Consider the following 24388-nt stretch of genomic DNA (forward strand, 5'->3'; position numbering starts at 1 on the left):
TACTAACTAAGAATAATGTATTAGATCTCAAGTTGTTATTGCACTCGTGAACTGAGTAAACAAGTTTGCAGAGTAAATAAATCGCGATGTATCGTTAGCGGAATAACAGTTTTAAAATCGAATTGCAGTATCGAAACTGGCGGGTCAGTTGATTTTCGAACGAGCAAGTCGTCTTACGCGCGGTCGGTAACTTGCCGGCAGATATTAAACGTGACCCGTAGGGCTCATCCGTCACATCTCGACGGATAAAAAAGGCGGGCATACATGTAATACGGTATGCAGTGCAAAATCGTAGCGATAGAACGGGAGATTAAATTCCCGTGTCGACTGACAACGAGAGAAAAATAAATTGGCCAGAGTGCAGAGAGTCTAGAAAACAATCTACTTCGGACATACCTGCGTGTACAATTATAAGAAAGCGTGAATCGCGTGATTTGGAACACGATTCAAAATCCTGTGGAAAAAGGTGCGCCTGAAGACACGAGAGAATCAAGTCGCATATACGATACACCAACGTGTTTCCAATGCATCTGATCGAACAAACACAGCCATGTTGCGTAATCGCTAAGCGGTCTAATTCGCCGCAACGTTATTACGTCGATGCGGTGTGTATAGGAGCAAATTATTTCGCCAATTGAATTCAATAAACCGCGTGGGCCAGGCCAGTGGCCATTTTGTAATTTCCCGGTACAAGCAGCTTACGCCGCGTCTCGCCCGGAATATCTTTCGGAATCGTCTCGCGTCGCAGTTGATTGACGAACGCGAGTCATCGCGGCTCTCGAATTCTCCTAGCTGGCAGAAAAAAATCGCGAATATTCATCGAGGCAGCGGATTGGATGGGCGAAGCTTTCGCGGTTCGAACACACCGTTCATGCCGAGACGGATCCACTCGGTACTACCGCTCGACTGTATTATTGATCAATGGGGTTGCGGGCATGGAAGGAAGGCCAGTGCCGGCAGGCAGCTGTCAGATCCCCTTAAATTTCGACACGCTTATACCGCCGTCCCGCAGGCTAGATTCTCGGGCCTTTAGGCCAGGCCAAAATTTTGGGCCCCGGGATCGAAAGTCCGGGATTTCAAGGCGTGCGAGATAGTCGGCTCGCGTTTGTTTTCTTTTGTTTTGTTTTTCTTATCCGCTTTGTCGGGGGTGAAATTTCATCACTCGCTCGGTGGTTGTGACAGGGAAAGATTATTGTGATTGTGCCTGTGACACACACCGTGCTCATCCTCACCCTTTCTTTTCGCAATCGACGTTGAGGCCGTGAAACTCCGAAGAAATTAACGGCTGCCGAATATCTGCAGCCACCTCGAGGTTCGTCATGAATACGTGAATACACAAGGATCGACGAGGGACGCGAAAAAAGGAACCGCAAGCTGCAAGGACATCGAGACGCAAAAATTGCAGGCTTTTTGAACGGACGTCGCTACGCCGGTGGCCTGATGCAGACCCTAAGGAAGAAGAACAGTCCCTGCAAATGTGAGTAGATTTGTGATAAGGAAAACTCCTCCGACAGCGATTTGCTGAATTTCTCGTCGAAACGTCTCACTTCTGTACAACAATTCGCGTATGAGACGCTCTAAAACCGTCTTGTGAATAATTCCGAATTATTTTTCGGTTCACCTGCTGCTCCGCTAAATTACATACGCATGCAGTTTTTATTTCTGTATACTCCGATGCAGCGTCTATTTCCGGTATCTTGTCTCGTCGCGTATTGTACGCACGCAGGTTCAACGCACCTTTCGTATGGTAAGTCGAAACCTTGCAGGTGGGTATAAGGTGTTTAATTACACACCACCGCTTCTATTCCGAGGAAATCAATTTTTATCTTATAAAATAGTTAATGCCTTAGGCGACTCGATCGCTCACTCGCTCGCTCAAGCTCCAGCGGAATGAACTGCAGGCAGGCACCTGTTTTGCCGACTGTGCAACGTGGCTTTAGTTCTATCTGTTGTCGACAGACGGCGCTACCGTAATATTTTCAATCGTGGTCAGTGGTTCTCAACGTCTTCTTTTGCGATTCTGAAAGTGTCGTGAAGTGTAAGCTATCTGGAAATCTACGTTTTACGATTTTTTTTTTTTACTGTCTATATAATATAATATATAAAGATGACAGAAACGAATTCGAAATTTGTCGTTTTTGGAAACAGTGTTCAAATTTTTTTTTTTTTTTTTTCTTTTCAACTTCCGAAATCAGCTACGGTCTCAAACTCTTTGGCGAAAAACTTTCATATACCAGCTGGTTCTATGAAATAGGAAAACATCTGGATGGAATAATTTTTTGCGAATAAGTATCGGTATTCTTCTATTTATGAGAAGATTCTTATTCTTTTTTCATATTAGCTTGATTAACGAATCTGAGAATTATTCTGCCTCTTGAAAATTTGAGCTTTCGTTAAATATAATAATCATAGCAACCTATTTGAGCTAAATCTCTATAGACATTGATTATTATTTTCTCTCTTTCGCCCTATTTCTATTTCTTTCAAAATGACGAGATTATGTTTCTCAACGGATTAACGAAATTCAATCACAACCGCGTCCTCGAATTTTTATAAACTCCTCGAAGCCCATGACGACCTGCATCCCACGCCTCTGAAACCTGATATAAGCTGCTCTCGACCTGAGAAAAGCGAATTAGTCGAACGCCATGAAAGCAGATGAAATCAATTGTCAGCATTTTTTTTTTCCTTCTTTCTTTTCTTCGTCTGCTCTTTATTTCCTTTCTCTTTTACACGGTCAAGTGGCTCGCCGCAATCTCTGGAGCGATAGAGTATCTCAATTTAGGCACGTTCCAGGCATTCCCGGTGCTTTATGTATTACACATATATATATATATATATATATATATATATATATATACGTATATATCTATATATATCATGGGGTTTCGTGCACCGTGTGTCATACACATCCGTTCGATGACGTGGTTTCCGTTTTACAACCATATCATTACAGCCACCTGTCGTATTTTCTACATCCCTCCATTTTTCCAAGACAATTATCGGGTTTGTTGTTGGTTCATACAAGTCGATACGTTTTCGCAATTTTATCAAATAATTATACTTTTTTAAGCTGCGAAGATTATTTTTTAAAAATACAACAATTGGAATTAAAACTTGAATAATTTAACAAAATGAAAATTATTCCTGCATTTATTTATTTACAATTCACACTACGTTTCCGGTAAAAAAAATTTTTTTCTACAAAATCCACCACCTATAAAATATAATTTTGAATAGATACAACAACTTGACGAATATATTCTCATCAATAGCGATACTGATTGCCCCGATATAACCGTTACAGGCTTGTAACACCGCGTCGAGGCGTGTAATCCCACGGGAATACCCCTTGCGGGTATGTTTGCGATTAGACACGAGGCTGAGAATAGTTGTTAAACAAAATTATCCCCCTCGATGAGCGTGCAGACGTAAAATGTTTGCGTCTCTGCCATGCATGCAGTGACAAACGCGATTTAGACGCCGATGGCACGCGTTCACGACATCCGGCGTATTGCATGCCAATTGGGAAAACAGCCCCACCATATTTGCCTTTCGCCCTTTGCCGAGCTCTTGTAATAGAAACCGTGATTTCGAAGGCGAATGATACGTCCCCCCTATACAAACCAACAATTGATTAGAACTTAGGACAACAAAGCAATCCGAATCGAAACAAAACCGCTTTTGGCTACGATCTATGAGACGACCCGGCAAAAAGATGGTTTCTACCCCAAAACAGTTTCTCCAAATCGAGTGTATCATAGAATGAACGAAGAAATGATGAAACTTTTCAAGTCCCTCGTTCGATTGAACCCCTTTTATTTTTCCTCCCCTTAAATACTTCCAACTTCCTTCTCTTTTTCATCGCAAATTTGTTTACCTCCCCAAAAATTCGAGTCTCCAAATTTCCCAGATTGTCGCTGCCTTTTCCGTATATAGCTCGAAAAATCAGCCCTGCTTTCATCCCCTGTGGCCATGGCAACGCGGCGGACGCCTCCGGGAACTCCGAACACCAACTCGCCCTCGTCTCGTGTCTGGTCATCAAAGTTAAGTCTGCCGGCTCGGACGCGGTTTATACCCTTCTATCTTGTCCCTCATTGATGCTCCGGCGATAATTTTACCGCGATTTTCAACCACCGGCTACTGCCGCTTGGATTCAATCATCATCCCTTAAACATCCGGCATCTCCACCGTTTCTCGTTCGTACAATTATCGTTTCTTTCCAAGCTTCTTCATTTTTTTTTCTCAAACGAATCGCTGTCTAAACTTCCAAACTAATATTCATCATTTTCACCGATGATTATCGTCATGAAAAATCGCAGACTGGAGAAGATGCGCTCGGATAAAGGTGAGATCAATGAATCACCGATCGAATTCTAATACTAATTGTTACGGTTTATAGATCTTGTTATAAATTTCAGTATATTAATTTACAAATAATAAATAAACGAGCAAATTTCTTTGAGAATGAAGCTGATATTTATTCTGCATGCCAAAATTAGGGATGAATCCGTGGATCAAAGTTATATGAGCCGTATAAATCCATTCTGCATCGACTGCGGGACAAACAAAAATTTCAATGGAACGGTATTAAACGCATGTTTGTACGGATATTCGTTAATGGTATATTATATTTGCACACATGACAACGATGTGGGAAATTTTCTCTTTTATATCCTCCTGTGTATAAAATATATATATATGTTTAAACGGACTAACCTTGACGTTATTGTCCTCCTGCAAAAATTAAATGCAACCCCCGTAACGTGGACAAACAAGTTTTTCCACATTATTGTGATCGCAAAAGTATAGTAAATACTGTGCATATTCGATATGCAATAATTTTTTCATTTGTACAAAAGTTGTGTTTTTCTGTTTCTTTTGTATTTCATTTTTTTTTTATCGGTCAAATTGCAGGATATTTCGATGTAAAAAAAACAACAAAAATAATAATAACAATAATAATAATAACAAACTAACATTGCTTAACCTGTATTGATATGCAATCTTGTACCGGATACTGATACCGATTTAGATACCGGATGGTATATAATCATTGTAATTGTTAATAGCAAAATAACGTTTGATTACTTTTTACGATAACAGACTGATATTGTGGTGATTGATATAATAATAGTATCGATTATAAACTGAAGATTGTCAGTTCGATTGTGTGTAAAGTCAGGGTGGCCACACGCCTGTAAAATCTGGGAACCTGGGAATTGTTAGGGGATTTTGAATCAGGTTATGGAAAAAAAGTAAAATTGTCCTAAACTGACTTTTTTCGTATCTCGATTATATTTTTCTTCAATTAAAATTGAGTTTATATCGAATGTAGAGTTAATTAATTAAACAATTTAGGTTTTAGTATCTGATACGTACTAGAACTGGGAACTTGGAAAAGATGAAATGTCGTGAAATGTTTTACCAAAAAAATTATGGCCACATTGAAAATTTATCTTCATTGTTAATGTTATTTAGATGAGTATTTTTCTGTCGAGAGTATATAACGCGATTCGACAATAGAGGGAGGATCTTAACGCGACAAATTGGAACGAAAAGCAGGGCGGATGAGTTAAACACCCGCTGCAGTTTCGAGCTTCCGGCAATTCATCCCCCGCTGTGCTGCGATTCGCTTACACGCAATGCATAATTGATCAGATTTACCCGTGACGTATCACACGCGAGCCCTTGGCTCGAGGTTTATGTCGTTAGAGACGACGTCGAGGATGAGAGGAGGGATGCGTAAAACTGCGTAAGCGCATTAACGCCGCTTATTAAACTCCGGCTCTGCATCTCTCGGATGAAATTAAATTGCTTCCCTTCGTAAGGCTGGGCAATGCAGTTGAAAAAAACAGGTGCCTCCATGATTTCGAAGGGTTTGAATTTTCGCTGGGTTAGGTTTTTGAATTATACATTTTTTTGCTTCATACGTGTCGTTAGAAAAAAAAATTTTACCTTTGTTTGACCATTTTTTTTTTTTTTTTTTTTTTTTTTTCGATAAATATTAGTCTCACTCAGTGAAAAAAATTGCAAAGTACAAATCGAATTTTGATATAACAATTTGAATGTTAAAGTTACGATAATTTGTGCTGTATTTTTTTTAACAGAAATGTATTTAACGAATAACAGAAGTTGTTTAAAATCGATCTGCTGGAACATTGTGTTTTAGTTAAATTTTTCTAACAGTGTATGTATATATAATTTTGGTTTTATATCTAGATTTTCGAACCCTTAAAATCCGAAAAACAGATTAGAAAAAAAAAAAAAAATATCGGTCCGTCCGATAAACACCCGCGATGATCTCGAAATTTGAAACTTACAGGATTTTACAATCAATTGGTAAGAATGCAAAATCGCTATATCTCGTTTGATTTGAATTTCCGCTTTCACCGGAAATAAATCGATCCTGAATGTTTCACCGACAAACCTGCAGTGCTTTTCCTCGATCCTTTTTTTTTTTTTTTATCGAATGAGGGTTTATATGTATAAAATTTTTTCTCCCTCAGAAATTCTTTTCCCCCAATTTTTATCTCTGTTTTTCCGCTTTTCACATCCCTTATTGTCACCCTTAAATTCGAATAGATTACGATCGCAGGTGATTTTCTATAGAAAAGAAACGCGTGTCTTTGTAGCAACAGTTACCTACGTACTTAATATACAATGCGGGTTAATTTACAATCCGCATTACACGTACCTACACACCCGATATCCTCGCAACCCTTGAATTTCGGGTAAAATTATACCCACCGCACCCCTCAACGAGGATCGCGTACTTCGACAACTGAGTCGAGCAATTACACAGTACCTACTAAACCTACCTATTTCCGATATTCGAGGGTGAAAACGAGCCCTAAAATTACTCGATGAGTAATCGCGAGTAGCCAGCCATTAAATAAAAGTTTAAAAAATAACAAAAAACGATCATTTCTGCTTATGGGATAATCGTTGAAATATTTAAACAAAAAAAAAAAAAAAAAAAAAAAAAAAAACAACATGTAACAGGAAATCATTGGTTATACTATTCCCATTACGAGGATGTTTGGATTGCGGTTTTGCGAAAACGAGTGCGATAAAAAAAAAAGAAGAAAAAAAAAGGCGCGTGGCCGCGGGGCAAGTGCGCGGTGTGAAATAGAAATAAAAAAGGATCAATGCTGTCAAGCCTCGCCTCAGGACCAGAGCCCTGATGGACTACTCGTCGAGTGTCGACAGTTGGCCTCTCGAGAGTTGAACAGCCGACGCGAACTGCTGGAGCTGAGTAGGTTTGAACAAATGTGCCAACGCGGTCATTAGAGGGAAGGAGAAGGTTTTTAAAGCCGAACAAAGCCAGGTCTCTTCCTCTTTTTTCGTCCCTCCTTACCTGCAGCCGTGTATAGCATTGTTGAAGGATTTTTTCTTCTTGTCTGATGTTTACGTCGAATGAAAAAGAAAATAAATAAATAAATTGAGAGAGAGAGAGAGAGAGAGAGAGAGAGAGAGAGAGAAAGAAGCGATGTTTTTGAATTGTGAAATTTCATCCACCTCGACGTTGTTTTTCTTTTAGCAACTTTGCACGGGATCGAAGGAAAATTAGAATCCTCTCGAGCGTGACAAAGCAGCGATATTGGACCACCCAGATCCGTGGTCCAGTGATCACGTCGCCCCTTGTGTACGAACACACGCGTGTCTTTTACGCGGATATGTACGTGTAGTTTAATATGTGATATCCGTTGGCTGCTCTGCCAGCTGGTATCAGCTTCCAAGTCCCGATTGATCTCAGCTGGTAGCCAAATTCTCTTTCCATTCACTCCGGTTTATCGGCGTGATATCGTCATCGGCTTCTCCTCCCCCCCGTAGAGATGCCGGAGATTCAATTAACCGATTTTATTACACTGCGTGCATGCAGGCCCCATGCGAGTAATGATAATTTTTTCAAGCAGGTATTATATATTTACACGTTCTTACGTCTGTCAATGTGGGAGTGAGAAAAAGTTGTTGACATTCTGACTCCTGATATGGTGATAATGATTTTCACAATTTTCTACGAATTTTTAGGGGTAATTTAGATATTTTGGAAAAAATATTTTACAAACAATTTTTTTCGTAAAAAAATTTCAAGTATACATAGTTTCTTATAAAAAATTGTAGATTTTCATGGAGATTTCTTTTTTTTTTTTTTTTTTTTGTTTCTTTAGTAAAAAATTTACAAGATACTAAAAATTCTCAACGAAAACTAACAATTCTTTACGAAAACTATGTATATTTGAATTTTTTTTTTTATGAAATAATACGAAATGTTCGAATTTCTGTAATAATTTGAATTGAATATGTTTTTCGTGCAGTTGATTGAAGATTTGTTGTATAGATCTGAGAAAATCTTTAGTTGGAATTTTTTTCGTCAACGAAAATTTTTGATTACCTTACGCCTACAAATAAATAAAAATAAGTAAATGGAAAACGAAACCTTTTGAGAATGAAATTTTGTTGTATTTTATTGATTTTTCATAATATTCGTGGAAATCTTGATGCACGACATCTTTTCAACAAATAATTCTTCTGATTAACTATGTTTAATAATTGTTACGTGTAACAAAGTATATAATTATAGTATTAAAAATATACAAACTTATAATCTTGCAAGGATTCGTTACGAAACAATATTTTTCATTTTAAATATTATTTTAGATTTATATTTTGAATTCTCGCAGACTTTGTTTTCTGGTTTTTGCATTTATTTTATATAGTTTTAAAAATATGCTTCATTCTAAGGATATATGTATTAAAATAGTGACTACCATTACATCGTGTTTCCGTGGTGTAGTGGTTATCACATCCGCCTAACACGCGGAAGGTCCCCGGTTCGATCCCGGGCGGAAACATTAATTTTTTGGATTTCTTTTTTCTTGTTTTCAATTTTTTCGATTTTTCGATTTTTATTTACGGACTTTTGCTCAATCGTAACTTGAATTTTTGAAATCTTGCATTTCGGAATTTTGAGCCATCGGCTTTCCGATCATTCGAAACTTCGTTGATATATTCTTCAAAGTTTATTTTCACTACTTCAAGTTTTGCCAAAAATTAATTCGGAAATTATGCATTTATCGGGATCGTCACTTTGCAATGTGGCATCTGGTGGGGAAAAATCAAACTAATGAAACCGAGCTGACAACTGACTTTTGACCGTTTTTTTTTTTTTTTTGGTTTTGGATAATAAAACAGGTACATTATTGATTATAATTAATTAATTTATGTGACATGAGTGATTTAAAAGCTCAGGAATTACGATTTGCCACCATAAAATTAAAAACTTAGGTTAAGTGGTGACAAAATGGCGACATTTTCCAATATTACAAATATCTGTTCCATAATACGTGTGATTATCGAACGTCTTCCGTATCTCGTTGCAGTCAAAAATGAACCAACCCGGTTCCTCGGTGAAGGCGTCTCCTTCAAGGCAAAGCTGATCGGGATTTTGGAAGTCTCCGAAGCACGCGGAGACCGGATGTGCCAGGCCGCCCTGGCAGATCTGAAAATGGCAATCCGGGCGGCAGGTGAGCACAAGCAAAGAATCGCTGTTCAGGTCAGCATCGAGGGTCTTCGACTCCGGGACGAAAAAACAGGGGTGAGATTTCTTTTCTACGTTAATTATTATCGTAAGTGTGCGCCATTTTGTTTGAGCATTTTTTATTTTACTTTTTTTTTCTACTTCTACTCATTGTAAAAATTTTTATATTAAGTTGGTAATTCAGCTTTTGTCTTGTTGTTTTATTTACTCAATTTTAATTATGAATTGACCATTAGATAAAAAAAATTTTCAATCAAACATTTTTCTATTAAAAAATGAATTTAATGGTTGATGGAAATTGTTGGTATTAAAAAATTGAAATTAAAATATCAATGAATTGAAAAATTTTATGCATTATTTACAATCCTGCTTGTGTTCGAGAGAATTATTTCTTTTGAAAAAAGGCTTTAAAGCTTCTAAACAATTTTTATATGCAGATATACATTTTTTTTTTTTTTTGCCTTTCGTCGTTTTTCTTGTGTTTTTGTGCCAAAATGTCGTTTGCATATTTGAGAGCTAGACATTTATTAAATTTTATTACACAAGCATTTAATCACCTGCATCTTGCATTATTATTAACGTGAATATTTATCACCTAACTAGCTTACAAAACGTCGTTCCTGCCAAAAATTTATTGCATTGTAATGCGATATTATAATTTTCAATCAATCGATACAGACAGTACAATATATAATATTATTTCATAAATTGTTCTACAGCATGACTGTTATGCAAATCCATGTATTACACATTTTTTCATAAACATTATCCGCTTAAATTGTTTATATATAATGTAAATCTAGCCGAGCTTTTTAAGAACCAAATTCTGTGTAAATTGCGATGTTGTAATTTGTAATTTGTACTTTGTAATTTGAAATTTTGTTTTTTTTTCACTGCACCGAAGAGCTACACGAATGTTTTTGAATTTTGTTATTTCGCCTTCGTAAACATTGATTTTTATCGACGTCTCGTTGTCTTTGAAAAAAAGAAAACCTTCTTCCCACTTACATACCTGCGAGCTGCAATTGCGACGTGAGAAATTGTCAAAGAACCAACCAACACCCAACAACCCTTCACCTCATACTCCAGCAGCCCTGCACCTACTTAGTTTCGCTAAATTTTTATAGCATTGGATTGATTTAGCGGCACCTTGCATGGCACTCAGTTTTGCGGAGAATTTCAATTCCGGTAAGTAAACGATCACGTGTTTAGAATCGCGCGATATTATATGCATGTAGCCGGAAACTTGGCAAATCTTAAATTCTGAAAATTCTGCTTCCTCTTCCTCCAGGATTGCCTTTATCATCATCCCGTTCACAAGATATCCTTCATCGCTCAGGATATGAGCGACTCGAGGGCTTTTGGTTACATATTCGGATCACCGGACACGGGACATCGATTCTTCGGCATCAAAACCGACAAGGCAGCCAGTCAGGTAAAATTTACAAATTTACAAATTTACAAATTTATAGGAATAAGGAAGTTGGACCTTAAATCGAAGGACGAGCGATTTCTGGTTCGAACATTTTTTTCTCTTCTTCTTATTATTATGCGTAGAATTGATTACGTACTGAAAATTTTTTCTACGACTTTGAACGGCCTTGATATGGGGGAGGGTGGGGCAAAGTGGGTCCCTTAAAAATTTTTGATGTCTAAAAAAATTTGGGGGCAAATTGGGCCCCAGAAATTTTTTAAATAACAAGGGATAAAATTAATCACCTCGACTTTTTATTAAATATGAATTATTCGGAATTCATTAACTCGAGTAATTGCACAGCTCGTAACGCGAAAGGTTTGAAGTTGCGTTTTACTCTCAACTCGTCAAAGTGAAATAATTTTCTGAACTTGAATTTATGATTACTTTTCTCTCGAGAAAGCTGGATAATAATTTAACATAATTGTTTGTATGAAAAGTGAACATTTTATTCTGATTTTAGGCCTTATTTTCTTAAGGGGCCCACTTTGCCCCATTTTCAATCCCCTATATTGGCCTAAAATATCGTGTTTTGGAACAGTTTGAATAAAATTGCAAACACAGCTAATTAAAACTGAGATTTTTTTAAAAACAATCTGCCATTTTTTCGGTGTAAAAGTTTTATTTTTATGCTCACGATCGTTAAAATTATAAAATTGCTGCGATCCAGATTTCGTTGAATTTTCAATGACTAGCAAAAAAAAGTATCCCGAAAAAGACTAAAATCAGTATCAATAGTAATATAGCTACACTGCACTGCATGAAAAAAAAAAAGTTGTAATTTTTTTTTTTTTTTTATTCTTCAAAATTCAAATCGAAAATATTCTTCCAAAGGTCGAAAAAACAATACTGTCCAAGTTTCAGCTTTAAATATTATAATATTCATAGGTTGATCATCGCGATTTTCTATTACCCATTAGCATAATTAAAATGTAAATAATGTGTTGAAACAAAAAATTGTAAAAAAAAAATATTCGATTCTTTTGATACAGTCCAAGATACACGTATATCAAACGAAAAAATTTCCAAAGTCGCAGAAAATCAAAGATCTGATAGATTCGATCACCGAGCTTTGAAAAAAAATCGGTCTGACAATGAATTGAAAAAAACGAACGATTGAAGGAAAAAAAAAAAACTAGAATCGACCAGCGAGTCAGAGAATATCGCGAAATGACGTTTGCCAAATCCGTGGAGCCAATGTGGTAATAATCCGGGTGTAGTGGAGGGAGGTTTCGGTTCTGGGGGTTGTAGGCGAGGCAGGGTTGAAAACCATAGACGACCCCTCGAGTCGTTTGGATCACATCGAATCGATGCGGCAGCGGATAAGGAGATTAGAAGTAGATGTATGCACAAGGGGCGTGGATGTGCACAAGTGTATGGGAATAATTGTGTTAGGTGCATGCATACAATCGTATATACATATATATATATATATATATATATATATATATAGAAGTATTAGTATATAGTCGAGGACCGAACGATGCATGCCGGTTTGTCTCGTTGTCTCGCTTTCGCGCTTCGTTGCTCCTTGTAATGCGGATTATCGCCGACCGGCTTCACTTCGCCTACTTTTATAACATGTATCTATATATATATACATCTACCAATATCTATTAGGTGTAGCCGAGAAGTGTGATCGACTTGAAACCAGCCGCCCTCTGTACCATAACTTCGTCAAGTTGATGCAAATAAATAAATTATTATTCGCTTTTCATGCCGCCAAATCGGCTTCCCTTCGAGCATCGATTATACTTTATTACAGGTAAAAAATAGGCTATCAGATCAGAATCGATTGTTTCTTAAATTTGTTTTATTTTTCTATTTTTTATTTACAAGTTGCTTGTCTTTTTTTTTTATTTTTTTTTTTTGTTTTCTCTTTGGATCGTTTTATTTACACTTTTTATCTACGATCTCTATACTTTTTGAAGTTTAGAGAACGTACGAAGTCACTTAGGCTAATTTATGTTCGTTGAGAAAAATGAAATTCAATTGCATTTAATCTTCTCTCATTGAACAGATCTTGGATTAAAAAATTTATCTTCCTTATGGCGTGATGGTCGAATTAAGGAGGTGTTTACAGGAATTTGAAAAAAAATTCTTGGATATTTAGATCAATTTTTTTTCTCATTCAGCAAAAGTTAAAAAAAAAATCTTGAGGGTCATTTTAATAGAATGTAAAAGGGTTTCTCACTTAATATTTGTCGCATGGGATGCAAATTTTTCCGGCATAATCTACTTTCAAATGACCAGAAATTGTTATAGAATTTTTACAATAGTTTCGTTTCGAAAGAAAATAAGATCATTTTTTAGAATCACGAGAAGCAACGAGTCGTTTTTCAACATCAAATTTAAGGTATCTCACTGCCAGGTGAGAATTTGAATAGAATCGAATGACAATGTGTGGAAAATATTTGAAAAAAATAGCGTGTGAAAAATTTTTGAAACTGTTTGAAAAATGAAAAGTGATGAAAAATGTATTTTAAGTTTAAATTCTGAAACAGTTTCAGGACACAGACTCATACGAACTGAAACTTCTCGACCCCCTAATATTTTTTCACGGCCAAAATCGATACGCGGGTCCAAAAAAAAAAAAAAAAAAAAATACGAAAACAGATTTTTTTGTCTGCGTAAATTTTTCTATAATTTTTTACTTGTTAAAATTCTTCGAAGCGAAGGGAATCTGGCCTCGATTCGAGTGTCGAGTTACGTGGATGAGGATTATAAACGTCGGTTTATAAAACATCTCTTTGCTAGCCGTAACACGAGACATTTTACAAGAGAATCCCGGCTTAAAAAGCGAGATTCTGAGACCTGCAGTTTCTTGGAGGCGCTCAAAATCAGAAACGCGTCTAATTTCATCCCAAATTTGTACAATTTATTCATGGATAGAGGAAACGGAAAGTGAGCAAAAATCATTATCGACCAACTTTCCTTAGAAATTTCTGAAAGTAACTTTCATTTCATGATAAAATCGCTTGTCTGGGAAATTATAAGATGTTTAGGAAAATGTCGGTTATTCGCTGTCACAATCGCTGTTATAATTGACGTTCCAAATACTGAATGAATTGAGGGCAATACGAATGCCTGAAATTGTATATAGCAGACGAAATTTAAACTTGGTACTTGCGGTGTACGTACGTAACTGTAAATATTGGGAAAGGCATGGATCGATGACCGTTCGCCTAGATCCTAATCCTCCTTCATTATCCATTTCTTGATTTCTCTATTTATCTACTCTTTTTTTTTTTTTAATCTTCACCATGATGTCATTGGAAAAATTTAATCCTGAGCAAAAATACCGCACAGTCGTTACACGATGACGAATAATTCTAACGTCACGCCGCCGCGTTGCGAATATTATCCGCAAGCGGAGGCCACGCGCGTTTTTCACCGTTAGGTATAAGGCCAAGAATATATTCGTATTTGTCGCCTGAAATACTGGCACAATTCTTATTAAGTGAGACGCCTCTACGAGCGGCTTGATTTTAAGCGGAGAAACTACAGATTGCGAATAATCAGTCTCACCAATTGTGCGTGGTCGGAAATTAGCAATTTTATAGATAATTGAGATGACGCGAAATTTTAAACTCGTCAATTGATTTTTTTTTTTTGGCCTGAAGAGAGGAAAAAGAGTTAAAAATTTTGCGAGAAATTGTCTCTTAGAATTTCAGAAAATACCTAAAACCCCATAAAATTAATCGGGCGAGAAGTGAATGAGGAAATTGTTATTATTATTGTTTTTTTTCTTTTCAAAATAGTCTCTTTGATTTTTTTCAACCTCATTCACGGAGAGAATAAAACAACTGATTTTGCTCGAAACTGCAGGGAACGAGGAATGTGACGAGTTTTTTGGTAAAACTTACTTACTTCGCAAAATTGGGCGCATTTTGGGCGAAAAAAATATACTTGACACGGTTATTTTTGAGCAAAAATCTTTCCTGCAGTTTATTTGAGTAAAATCTGCTCTTTTCCTCTCTCTCTGTGTTTTATAAACTTTTTTTATTTGCTTGAAACTTGAAGTCATAATTAAGCTCCATAAAACAAATGAATTTAACTCGGTTCCAATCAGTTACGTTCCACATTTGAACATTTATTATTTAAAATAACGTAAAAAATTGATGTTTTTCGAAAAGCTCATTGCGTTACAATTCTCATGGTAAAAATCTGAAAAAATTCCACAGCCATTAGAGGCACGTAAAGAACAAAAGTTACCATAGAAATTGCAATCCGACAAGTCACCACTCAATTGTCCCAAAAATTGGTGATTGACAATTTTTGTGAAGATTGTTAATACCAATTATTTAGATAACTATGTGCAAACTTCTCAGATTGCAATTTCTATGGTAACTTTTGTTCAGAGGACAAGAAAACGGTTCTGACCTTAAATATTAGCAAACGAGCGGAAGGAACGGTACCATCCTTTTACCTAACCACCCAAGAGTGTCATTCGCGTTGTATGGACGATGGGATCTGGGTTGGTTAATGGTCGTCTCGAGTAAACGTCGCCTGCAGTGCGCCGAGGAGTTTAAGACACGAGTGTTTACTTTGCGGCTTTAGTGCTTGCAGGTCAGTCGTGTGAAGGTGAGTGTGATACAGGCGTGCGTCGTGAAGGAGTGTCTGGTAGAGTGAATTACGATCGAAGACAATTTTGCAATGAAATTAACGTTGAGAAATGTTTTTGTCGGATCAGCAGATTGCGCGTATAAGCGATTGGCGAAATCGAAACTCGAAATTGATATTGAATGTATTATTTATTCGCGAGTACGTGTCACTGAGTAGAAATTATTCCGCGTAATAAATGTGAAAAAATTAACGCGCCTATAATGATTTCGATTTTGGTTTATCCATAAATTTATTTTTCTTCACCCTGTGTACAGTCTAACTCAAAGACTTTTTTTGTCTTCTAAATAATTTCCAGGTCGTTTTGGCGATGCGAGATCTATTCCAGGTCGTTTTCGATCTTAAGAAGAAGGAGATCGAGCTTGCCAAACAGCACATCGAACAAAATGCAATCAAATTTCGGAGCGGTATATTCGTGGAGCCGGCGCCTGATACGAAGGTAAGGAAAACCAGATAGACAAGAATTTTGCAAAGTGTTTATTTTTTTTCTCGCAAAAATTTTTACGATTGTAGCATTTAACGGTGAATTTTTGACTAAATAGCAGATTTCATTAGTGAACTTAAAGTTTTGCAAAGTGTGGAGAAACGATGTTCAAGGTTTTTTTTTTTTTTTCTTGTTACAACGAAGAACTGACGATTCATGTCATTTTACACAAAAAATATTTTCGCGAGATCTAAAAATTTTCTAGAAGAGTGGTCGACGATTCGCTGCAGGGTATTTGCGTTGCAGACACCCGACAGCACTGACCTGATATCACAAAGTGCCGATGGAGTATTGCGGTATTATATATTATTTACACGAGCGTCGATATCGCCGTGTCTAAAAATAGAAACGCCTCCGATCGAGAGCATGTCGAGAATTGTCCAGGCTGCAGTTTCATTCATTTTTCAAGTTTTTCCTGTCTGGGTTATTGCAAGAAAACGAGGTCAAAGAATGGATTTTCTTTTATCTATGTAACCGGAAACGGAAAGCAGCTCACAGCGACACTCTACACTCAGGCTAAGGGCAGACTGAATACTGCAGTCGTTGTTTATAAGTGTCGCAATTACGTTACTTCATGTCTGCAGTTGAGTTAATTCCGTCCGGAATTTAGAGAGAATAAAATCACATCTGCGGTAAATTTTCAACTCACATATACCTACGTGTATTATGTGTATTAGAGTGGCGCAAAAAAACCGACTATTTTTTTTTTTTTTTTTGCGTCTCGTGTGACAAAATGTTAGTTTTTGATGTTTTAAGAGCCCACTCCAAAGGACAGTTGAAAAAAAAATTTTTAAGAGGTCGCTTCAAATTTTTAAAAATGTCAAAAATCGTAAAAAATTTCAATTAACAAAATTATATTTTCAGTATTTTGTTTGATTTTTAATTCATGTCGTGGTGTATTGTTATCGATTCTTTCTTACTAAATTAGAGAAAAAAAATGTATCAAATTTTAATGTGAATATTAAAAGGTCGCTCGAAAAGATCTAAAGAAAGGCACCAAAAAATTGAAAAAAAATTATGAGTGACCTTTCAAAATTTAAATTTTGAACTGAAACTTTCGGAAGCTTATTTTTTTTTGTCTATAAAATTATACCGTAAGAAGAAAAAAAAATCGATTTCCGACGATTTCTGACGTTTTAAAAAATGTGGAGCGACCTCTTAAAAATTTTTTTTTCAACTGTCCTTTGGAGTGGGCTCTTGAAACATCAAAAACTAACATTTTGTCACACGAGACTCAAAAAAAAAAAAATAATCGGTTTTTTTGCGCCACCCTAATGTATATATATGTATGTATAGTAAAAAATTGCAGAGTATATATAATGTGGTATAAATTATCTGTTAAACGTTGATGTATTTTTCTTGCAAGATTTCTAATCACACCCGTCTATAAATATATCCATACAATCGTTGAAACCGTGTCAAAGAACTTTTTATTGCTACTCTTATTTCGATAATATGTTCAGTATTGTTTCAGCACTGCAAAAAATATTAATAATTACGTTTTGTCGATATATATACGCGTACAAGAATTTGATTATTTTTTTCAGTGTGTTATTACTGTTTAATACACTTTTGTACAAATGATATCATTATACGCAGATATGTATATACGGACACACACATATGTATATGTGCTATAGTCAAGTATGATAAAACGCTGTGTAGGCAGGCAGTTAGTCAACGAATAGACGACGAATTGTAAGGTCAAGATCGAATAAACGCTCTGTTCTTACACCGCAGCGTATAATTTTTTTTCTAAATTTTTTTATGAACAGAGGAATAAACTTGGCTCTCGAATTGCAATAAAATCGCCAACCACACTCGACCATAAACAACTAGTAAACTAATTTTACCGTAAAAGTGATAAAAATTGTTTAAACAAAAATATTATACTCATCGCAGGGTGCCGCCGGAAGCGAGGCAGTCGCTCACAGGATAAGGGCGCTTAATTCAGAGGCGGAAAAGCCGGCGGAGCGAAAGCCCGAGGTCCAGGGTGGCGTGATAGCCGATCTCCTCGATCTGCAGTTCGAGCTGAACTCACTGCAGCAGGGAATCCATCAGATGGATAAAATCACGCCGGACAATCCAAGGCCGCCATCCGAAGACCCCTTCGAGACTGACCCGTTCGGTGATTCGTTCGCCAACATGAAGGTGAGCCACTTAAAGTCGTTTGGTCTTTCCCTTCCAAATGTCGCCGAGTATCTCATCGCATCCTTCATCGACCGCTTTCAGCTTTCCGAAATGTCTCAGGCGAGGGAAACCGTTCAGCCAATCCTCCCGCCGCCACCATCTTCTACGAAAAGGGGACACCTTGAACGACAACAAACTGTTCCTGCCGTCACCACGTCAACCACTTCCAGTCCAGCCACCACTTTAGCTAGCAGAACTCCACCACCTCAGGGCTCCGTTCACTGGTTTGATAAGGAAACTGAGAACCTATTTAACGAGGGAGAGCTGTCCAGTCTTGCCATGAAGGCTGCGGCTGGAAACCATAATTCCTCCGGGGATAAGGAACGGGATTCTGTAAGTCGTTTAGGAACAGTTGTATCGGTGTTTCGTTGAACTATTACTCTGCAGTTACAGCTGACGCTGAATTGGATCGAGATGTATTGAGGGAATCCGTCGATTTTAGGACCCACTTTGAAAAATTTCATGTCGACTTTCATAGACTGAACAATTTCGTGTCCATATAACACCATCAATGATGTCAATCTTCTCCTTTTTCTTCGTTATGGTCATATGTCTTGGTAGGGTTGGTACTTATTGGGTACCTCAATTTAACAGGATGATCTGACTTTAATTTCCGAATTCATCACTAAACACATTCTGCTACAGAAGTCCTGGAGTGGTCAATACATCCATGTTTTGCGGTCCGAAGTTAAGTTCAAGTGACACAAGGCAGTGGCTTGATCGGACAGTGCACTCAAGTTTCAGCTCTTTGGGAGTTTAACACGACGTTCTCTTTCCAGACATCGTTGAGCGTGACGCCAACGCTTCGAAAGAGTCCGCAGATCGACGTGTTCACGGAGTTGGACCCGCTGGGAACGGGTCTGATAAAACCGTACGTGGACAAGAAAGACTTCTTCCAGCATTTGAAGAACCCGCCGAAGAAGGTGCTGAAGGACCTGGTGACGACTACCTCAGGTGACACGTTTCCGGCGAACTTCAACCTCGCTCAAGATCCTCTGGAGCCGATTCCCGTGCAGGGAGCGCCGCTGGGAAGTGGAAGCGAAGGATTTGAAGACAGCAACTTCGCGGACTTCAACAGCTTTGAGACCGCTGACCAGATCCTGGTGTCCAAAACCGACTCGCCGAAAGCACGCCGTATGAGTTCGCCGCGAGCCCTGCACCTTCAACCCCTTTCAGTATCGCTTCCACCGGAAGAAGTGCCGCCGACGAAGAGTGTCAGTAAGTCCGAGTCTAAGGAGTCGACGGAGGGCGTTCAGGCTTTGGTGAGGCTTCCCAGTCCTAAGAAGTACCTGCAGTCGGTACGGAAGCGGGAGTTCGACATTGATCTGGCCGGAAGTCGGGGCCAGTCCGTGGACCGGCCGTTTCCGGTCGATTTCACGTCCAATAACGACTCCCCGGCTTCACCGTTACGCTCTTGTTCCTCGGACGCTAACTCTCGGCTCTCAAGCTCGAGCGCGGAGCTTGATATAGTGCCAGAACCACCGCCTCGTGGCGCCGGAAGCATCCTAATAAACCCGCCGCCACTTCCGCCGAAGAAGCAAGGTGGAAGGAGCGTCGTAAAGCCGCCGCCAAGGCCACCTCACACCGATGGTCACTTCCATTATGACTTCATTGAGCGGAAGGAGGCCTCACCGTCACCGACGAGGAAGGACCTGCGAAAGAGTCCTGGGGGCAAGGACATCAGGAACAGATTTGACGACGACTTTAGTCCTCCACCTCCAGCTCCACCTCAGCTCCCGAAGAGATCGGACCTCGTGAATGCCTTCCCGACCGCCAAGTTCGAGGACTCATTCACGACCATGGCGCCAACCACCATCTCGTCTCTGCTGCATAGCGGCTCGACGACCACCACCACTAGCGTAACCGAAACTCAGAAGGCCAAACCCTCCCTCGATATCACCCTTAGCCAGTTGACGTCTACCAATCTTGGTGACCTTGCCAACGCTCTCGGGATGAACGTTACGGAACTGACAAGTCTCACTCTTCAGGAACTCACCAAGTGTCTTGCCTCACTCACGGCTAAAGAGAACGCAGCATCTGAAGCCAAGGAGCGAAAGGAGCCCGAAGTACCGGCCAAGGTGTATCCTGTCAAGCAGGCTGAAAGCTCCTTCGTTTTCGGGGAACCGCTTTTCAAAGCCGATTTTGATCAGGGTATCAAACAGACCGAGCAGAACGCCTACGACAAGTACGCTGTCTTTAGGGAACTCTTGGAACTTGAACAGCAGAAACAGGATCGCGAGGCTAGTGAGGAAGAGGAGAAGAGGCGGGATATGGATGAACCGGAAGTCGACGTGGAAGAGGCTGACAAAGTCCAGACGGAAGAGGAGATGGAGACGGAGAGGACGTCGCCCGACCGGCTGGAAGATGATCAGAAGATCGTTGAGAACCAGGACAAGAACTCGATCATCCCGAAATGTTTGACCGTTGAACTACCACCGATCGTTAAGCAGGCTCCGAAGGCCGAGGCTGAGGACGATGACCTTGACGATACGATGAACGGCTCTACCGAGGAGAAAGAGGATTCGAAAGAAGAGGACGAGGAGCCAGTAGGTGAACGGGAGAAAGAGGAAAGCAGAGTGGAGGAGATGGTTGGATCAGCGAAAGAAGAGACCAAAGTGGAAACTGATAAGGAGGTGGATTCGAACGGGGTCGAACAAGCGGAGGAGCCGGAAAGCAAAGAGGATCCGAAGATTGTGATGATGGAAAAAACGGAGACAAAATTATCGAGCGACAGATACGCGGCCTTGCGAGAAATAATCGAGGAGACTGTCGAACAGACGACAAAAGAGGACAGAGAGGATCAAGTAGAGGAGACGATGAGCGGAAGTCCGTCGCATACGTCGAATACGGGGTTCAAATCCACGCCAGCGAGTGTCGATCTGATGAGCCTCTTCTCAAAGCCGCTGACGAACTCCCTCAGGAATTCTCCAAGCAGCCCGAAGAAGGTCGCAGACAAAAAAGAAGACGACCTGAAGTTAGTCTCGATGGAAATTTTCGAGGAGGTACTGATCAGCGGCGGGACCCAGAAGCTGAGCTCGAGTCAGCCGACGGTTGGAAGCACTTCCGGGTTCGAGGACACCTTCTCCCCTTTTCCGCCCGCTGAGGGTAAGCCTGAAAAGGACGATGGCAAGGACGATGCCAACTGGGCAAAATTCGACTCCAACGTCTTCCATTCGGACAAATCGTCCGGCGAGGGTGCCGGATCCATCGGAGGTACGTCGCCGTGGTCTCCCGATGGCAAGGAGTTCCAAGTCAAGGACGAGCCACCCTTCAAACCAGCCGTTAATCGCAACTCCGGGGACAGTGACAACGAGTGGAAAGACGAGGAGGAGAGCGAGGGCAGCAACGGACGGCCTAGGGACGACGCTTTCTGGGGGAGCGGTGGCAAGCCACCACCACCTCGACATCAGGCCGGGTTTGAGGACCCGCGGGGCTACTACGATCACGGTAGCCCACCACCTCCGGGGCCCGTTGACAAGGAAAGGGGCTTCCGGGAACGCCCAGTGCGCAAGGGGCGCGGTTCGTCCTGGGGAAAGGGGGCGCACAGGTCGAGGGACGTTTCGCCGTGGCACGAGGAGCAGTGCAATGTTGTGAGTTTGAAAATTTTTTAACTCTGGATTTGATTGTTGGTTAAATTTGGAACGGGGCGACTTAGTCAACAAAATTTAATTACAAATTAATTTTGAAAGTGAGTACCGTGTTTGAAGAAAATTCAATCAAGTGTTGGTTCTATTGATGAAATAATTGAACGTTAGAGAAATTGAGCAGAAATGAAGAGATGTTGATTCATCGTGGATACTTTTTCGATTACACGGTACAGAAGTTAGGGAAGCCGTGGTAGAAAGCCAGCCTTAAGAAATCGAAAATTTGTTGTTGTTGTTTTTTTCTTTTACAGAGAAAACCATAAATTATAATATTGTTAAAAATGGTTATAATAATAAGGATAATTAGTGCTATAGAAATACACGAAGACAATATTAAATTTTATTCTTATTCTCAGATGTTCATTCCAGCTCACACTCAATTTATTTATTTGATTAAGGGATCCGTTATTCCAGGAACGCCTATTTTTTGGTCCTAATTTTATGAAATACGTTCGTTACACGAGTACAAATTGATTATTATTTGCTCAATGAGGGTATTTTACCCCGATCTCCATTAACCGGTGTAATTGAATTATCTCTCCCACCCATAACATCGAAGAATAAACCACTAATCAGAGTTCCTTCTCCTTCTAATTACAATTTTGGCAACATTGAATCAGGGCCGGTGGGAGGACGATCACCGAGGACTGCGCTACTCGCGGAAGATCCCGTACAAGGACCACTCAGGTGGCGAAGAGGAGCCTTACAAAGGTCACTGGAAATGCCGACCGAAGCAGAGTAGCAAACCGCGTCCATGGAGCGGGGACCGAGAGGGTTTCTGGGCGCAGGATCACCCGTCCTACGAGGAGGAGCGCAAGCGCAGAATGGCGCTGTGGGCCGAAGAGGATCGGGACCGTTTCAGCAGCCAGGAGAGCATGGGCTACGACGAGGACGAGCGGTGGGCCCGACGCTGGTCGAACGAATACGAGCGGCGGCGGTGCCGCGAGGAGGAGGGGGGCCGGTTCTGGGGGCGGCGGGGGCCTGAGACCGAGTACACCTACCCACGAGAGCCCTACCGCCTCCACGAGGCGGGACGATGCTGTAGCCGCGAGCGACCTCGTGACTACGCGCCGTCGGGGTGGGAGGACGAGTACGGCGAGGAGAGGGGGGAGGACTCGCCGCGCTACTCGGCCGCGCGCAAGCGCGTCTGGCCCAAACGGCCTAACAGCGCGACGGAGAACCGAAACGCGGAGCCGAGTTACGTGGAGCCGAGGCCGAAGTACGCCGTCTCGCGCTCCGAGTGCAGCGACAACGATTCGGACGCTTACATGCATCGGCCGCGGCGTTCGCGCAGCCGCGAGAGCTACTGGGGCAGCGACCAGGAGTTCGAAGGGTGGCCGGAGCGCTGCTGGTCCGAGGGGCCCGACGGGCCCCCGACGAAAAGCGATACGCTGCACCGGCGCAGGATGAACCGGCACAAGTCTCGGGCGCAGACTAAGTCCCAGGGGTCACCGTTCGAGGACGATTTTACCCAGGAACCAGGGGAGACGTCGAGCGATCCCTTCGTCGCTACGGGACCGGAGTCTCGTCTCACCGTCGACGTCGAGCAGCAGAAAATCCCGGTCGAAACTGCTGCCCTCAGTCCCCGAGGTGGTAGTAAGGATCAAGCCTTGAGGAGGGAGCCGAGGTCCTACAAGCGGAGCGGTTACCGGCACTCGCCTTTCGAGGACGAACTCACACCGACGGCCAGCGTTTCGAGTGACACCTCCGACCGGCAGAGGCTTGGTTCGGACCTTAAAGCCACCCCCGAGGAACTCCCGAGGGACACCAAGGACCCCTTGTCTGCCGATGGTTTTGTCTCCGAGGATAGCGGGAGGGATTCATTTTTTAACGGTGATCCAAGGTTCGACGATGACGCTTTTAATTTTAAATCTGAATTGGACGATTGCGTACCCGAACGCGCTACTACTTTACCACTCAAAAGTTCCCGCCAAATGAAGTGCTCCGCTGGCGGGAAAATCAAATCCGATATGCAGTACATAAAGAAATCCGAATCCGTTAATATATTTGTTCGCGAAAGCGATCCTTTCGACGATGATGATTTTTTTAACTGATCCGAATGCGTTTACGGTATTTAATAACGGTAGGTTTTTTTCTTTCTCTTTGTTTCTTTGTTTTGTATACTTACGAAAGGACTGAAGATAGTATCGAGGATTTGTTTTTTTTTATTTATTTATTTATTTATTTTTTTTCAATTTTTTACATTTCCAAGCAATTATCTGTTCGTTATTTCAATCAAATACGCCGAGGGGAAAGAGAGAAAATTCAAGTGAATCACTCGGTGTCTGGAAGAGAGTCTGTCGAAAATTTGTAGCAATTAAAGTATACATATAATGATAATGTGGCTTATCGATGCGAATGTATTTTGCTAATTTCTTGACTGGAATTTTTTTGGTTGGTGAGTAAAATTACACTTGATAAACGGTATT

General features: G+C 40.4%; 1 protein-coding gene and 1 non-coding gene across 7 annotated transcripts; both read left to right on the forward strand.

Moving 5' to 3' along the window:
* Positions 1–1151: 1151 nt before the first annotated feature.
* Positions 1152–24121, forward strand: LOC124410632 (protein disabled). Of its 6 annotated transcripts, none has more exons than XM_046889139.1 (9): positions 1152–1477; positions 9387–9601; positions 10688–10732; positions 10836–10979; positions 15940–16080; positions 18028–18276; positions 18376–18648; positions 19095–21905; positions 22580–24121. In XM_046889139.1, the coding sequence occupies exons 1-9, from the start codon at positions 1441–1443 to the stop codon at positions 24011–24013; spliced, it is 5349 nt and encodes a 1782-aa protein (XP_046745095.1). In that variant the 5' UTR covers positions 1152–1440; the 3' UTR covers positions 24014–24121. The 6 variants fall into 6 exon arrangements, with proteins under 6 accessions (XP_046745095.1, XP_046745094.1, XP_046745097.1 ...); XM_046889138.1 differs by having other exon boundaries at positions 18358–18648; positions 22580–24120; XM_046889141.1 differs by lacking the exon at positions 10688–10732.
* Positions 8786–8858, forward strand: Trnav-aac. Its single transcript has one exon. It is a non-coding gene; the product is annotated as a tRNA-Val (tRNA).
* Positions 24122–24388: the final 267 nt, after the last annotated feature.

Source organism: Diprion similis, chromosome 9, assembly GCF_021155765.1.
Source record: "Diprion similis isolate iyDipSimi1 chromosome 9, iyDipSimi1.1, whole genome shotgun sequence".
Classification (NCBI taxonomy): Eukaryota; Metazoa; Arthropoda; class Insecta; order Hymenoptera; family Diprionidae; genus Diprion; species Diprion similis.

Coding starts and splice junctions, on each gene's coding strand:
- LOC124410632 (XM_046889138.1), top strand. CDS start 1,441: ATGCAGACCCTAAGGAAGAAGAACAGTCCCTGCAAAT. Junction 16,081..18,027: donor AGCCGGCGCCTGATACGAAG/GTAAGGAAAACC, acceptor TACTCATCGCAG/GGTGCCGCCGGAAGCGAGGC. Junction 18,649..19,094: donor GGGATAAGGAACGGGATTCT/GTAAGTCGTTTA, acceptor TTCTCTTTCCAG/ACATCGTTGAGCGTGACGCC.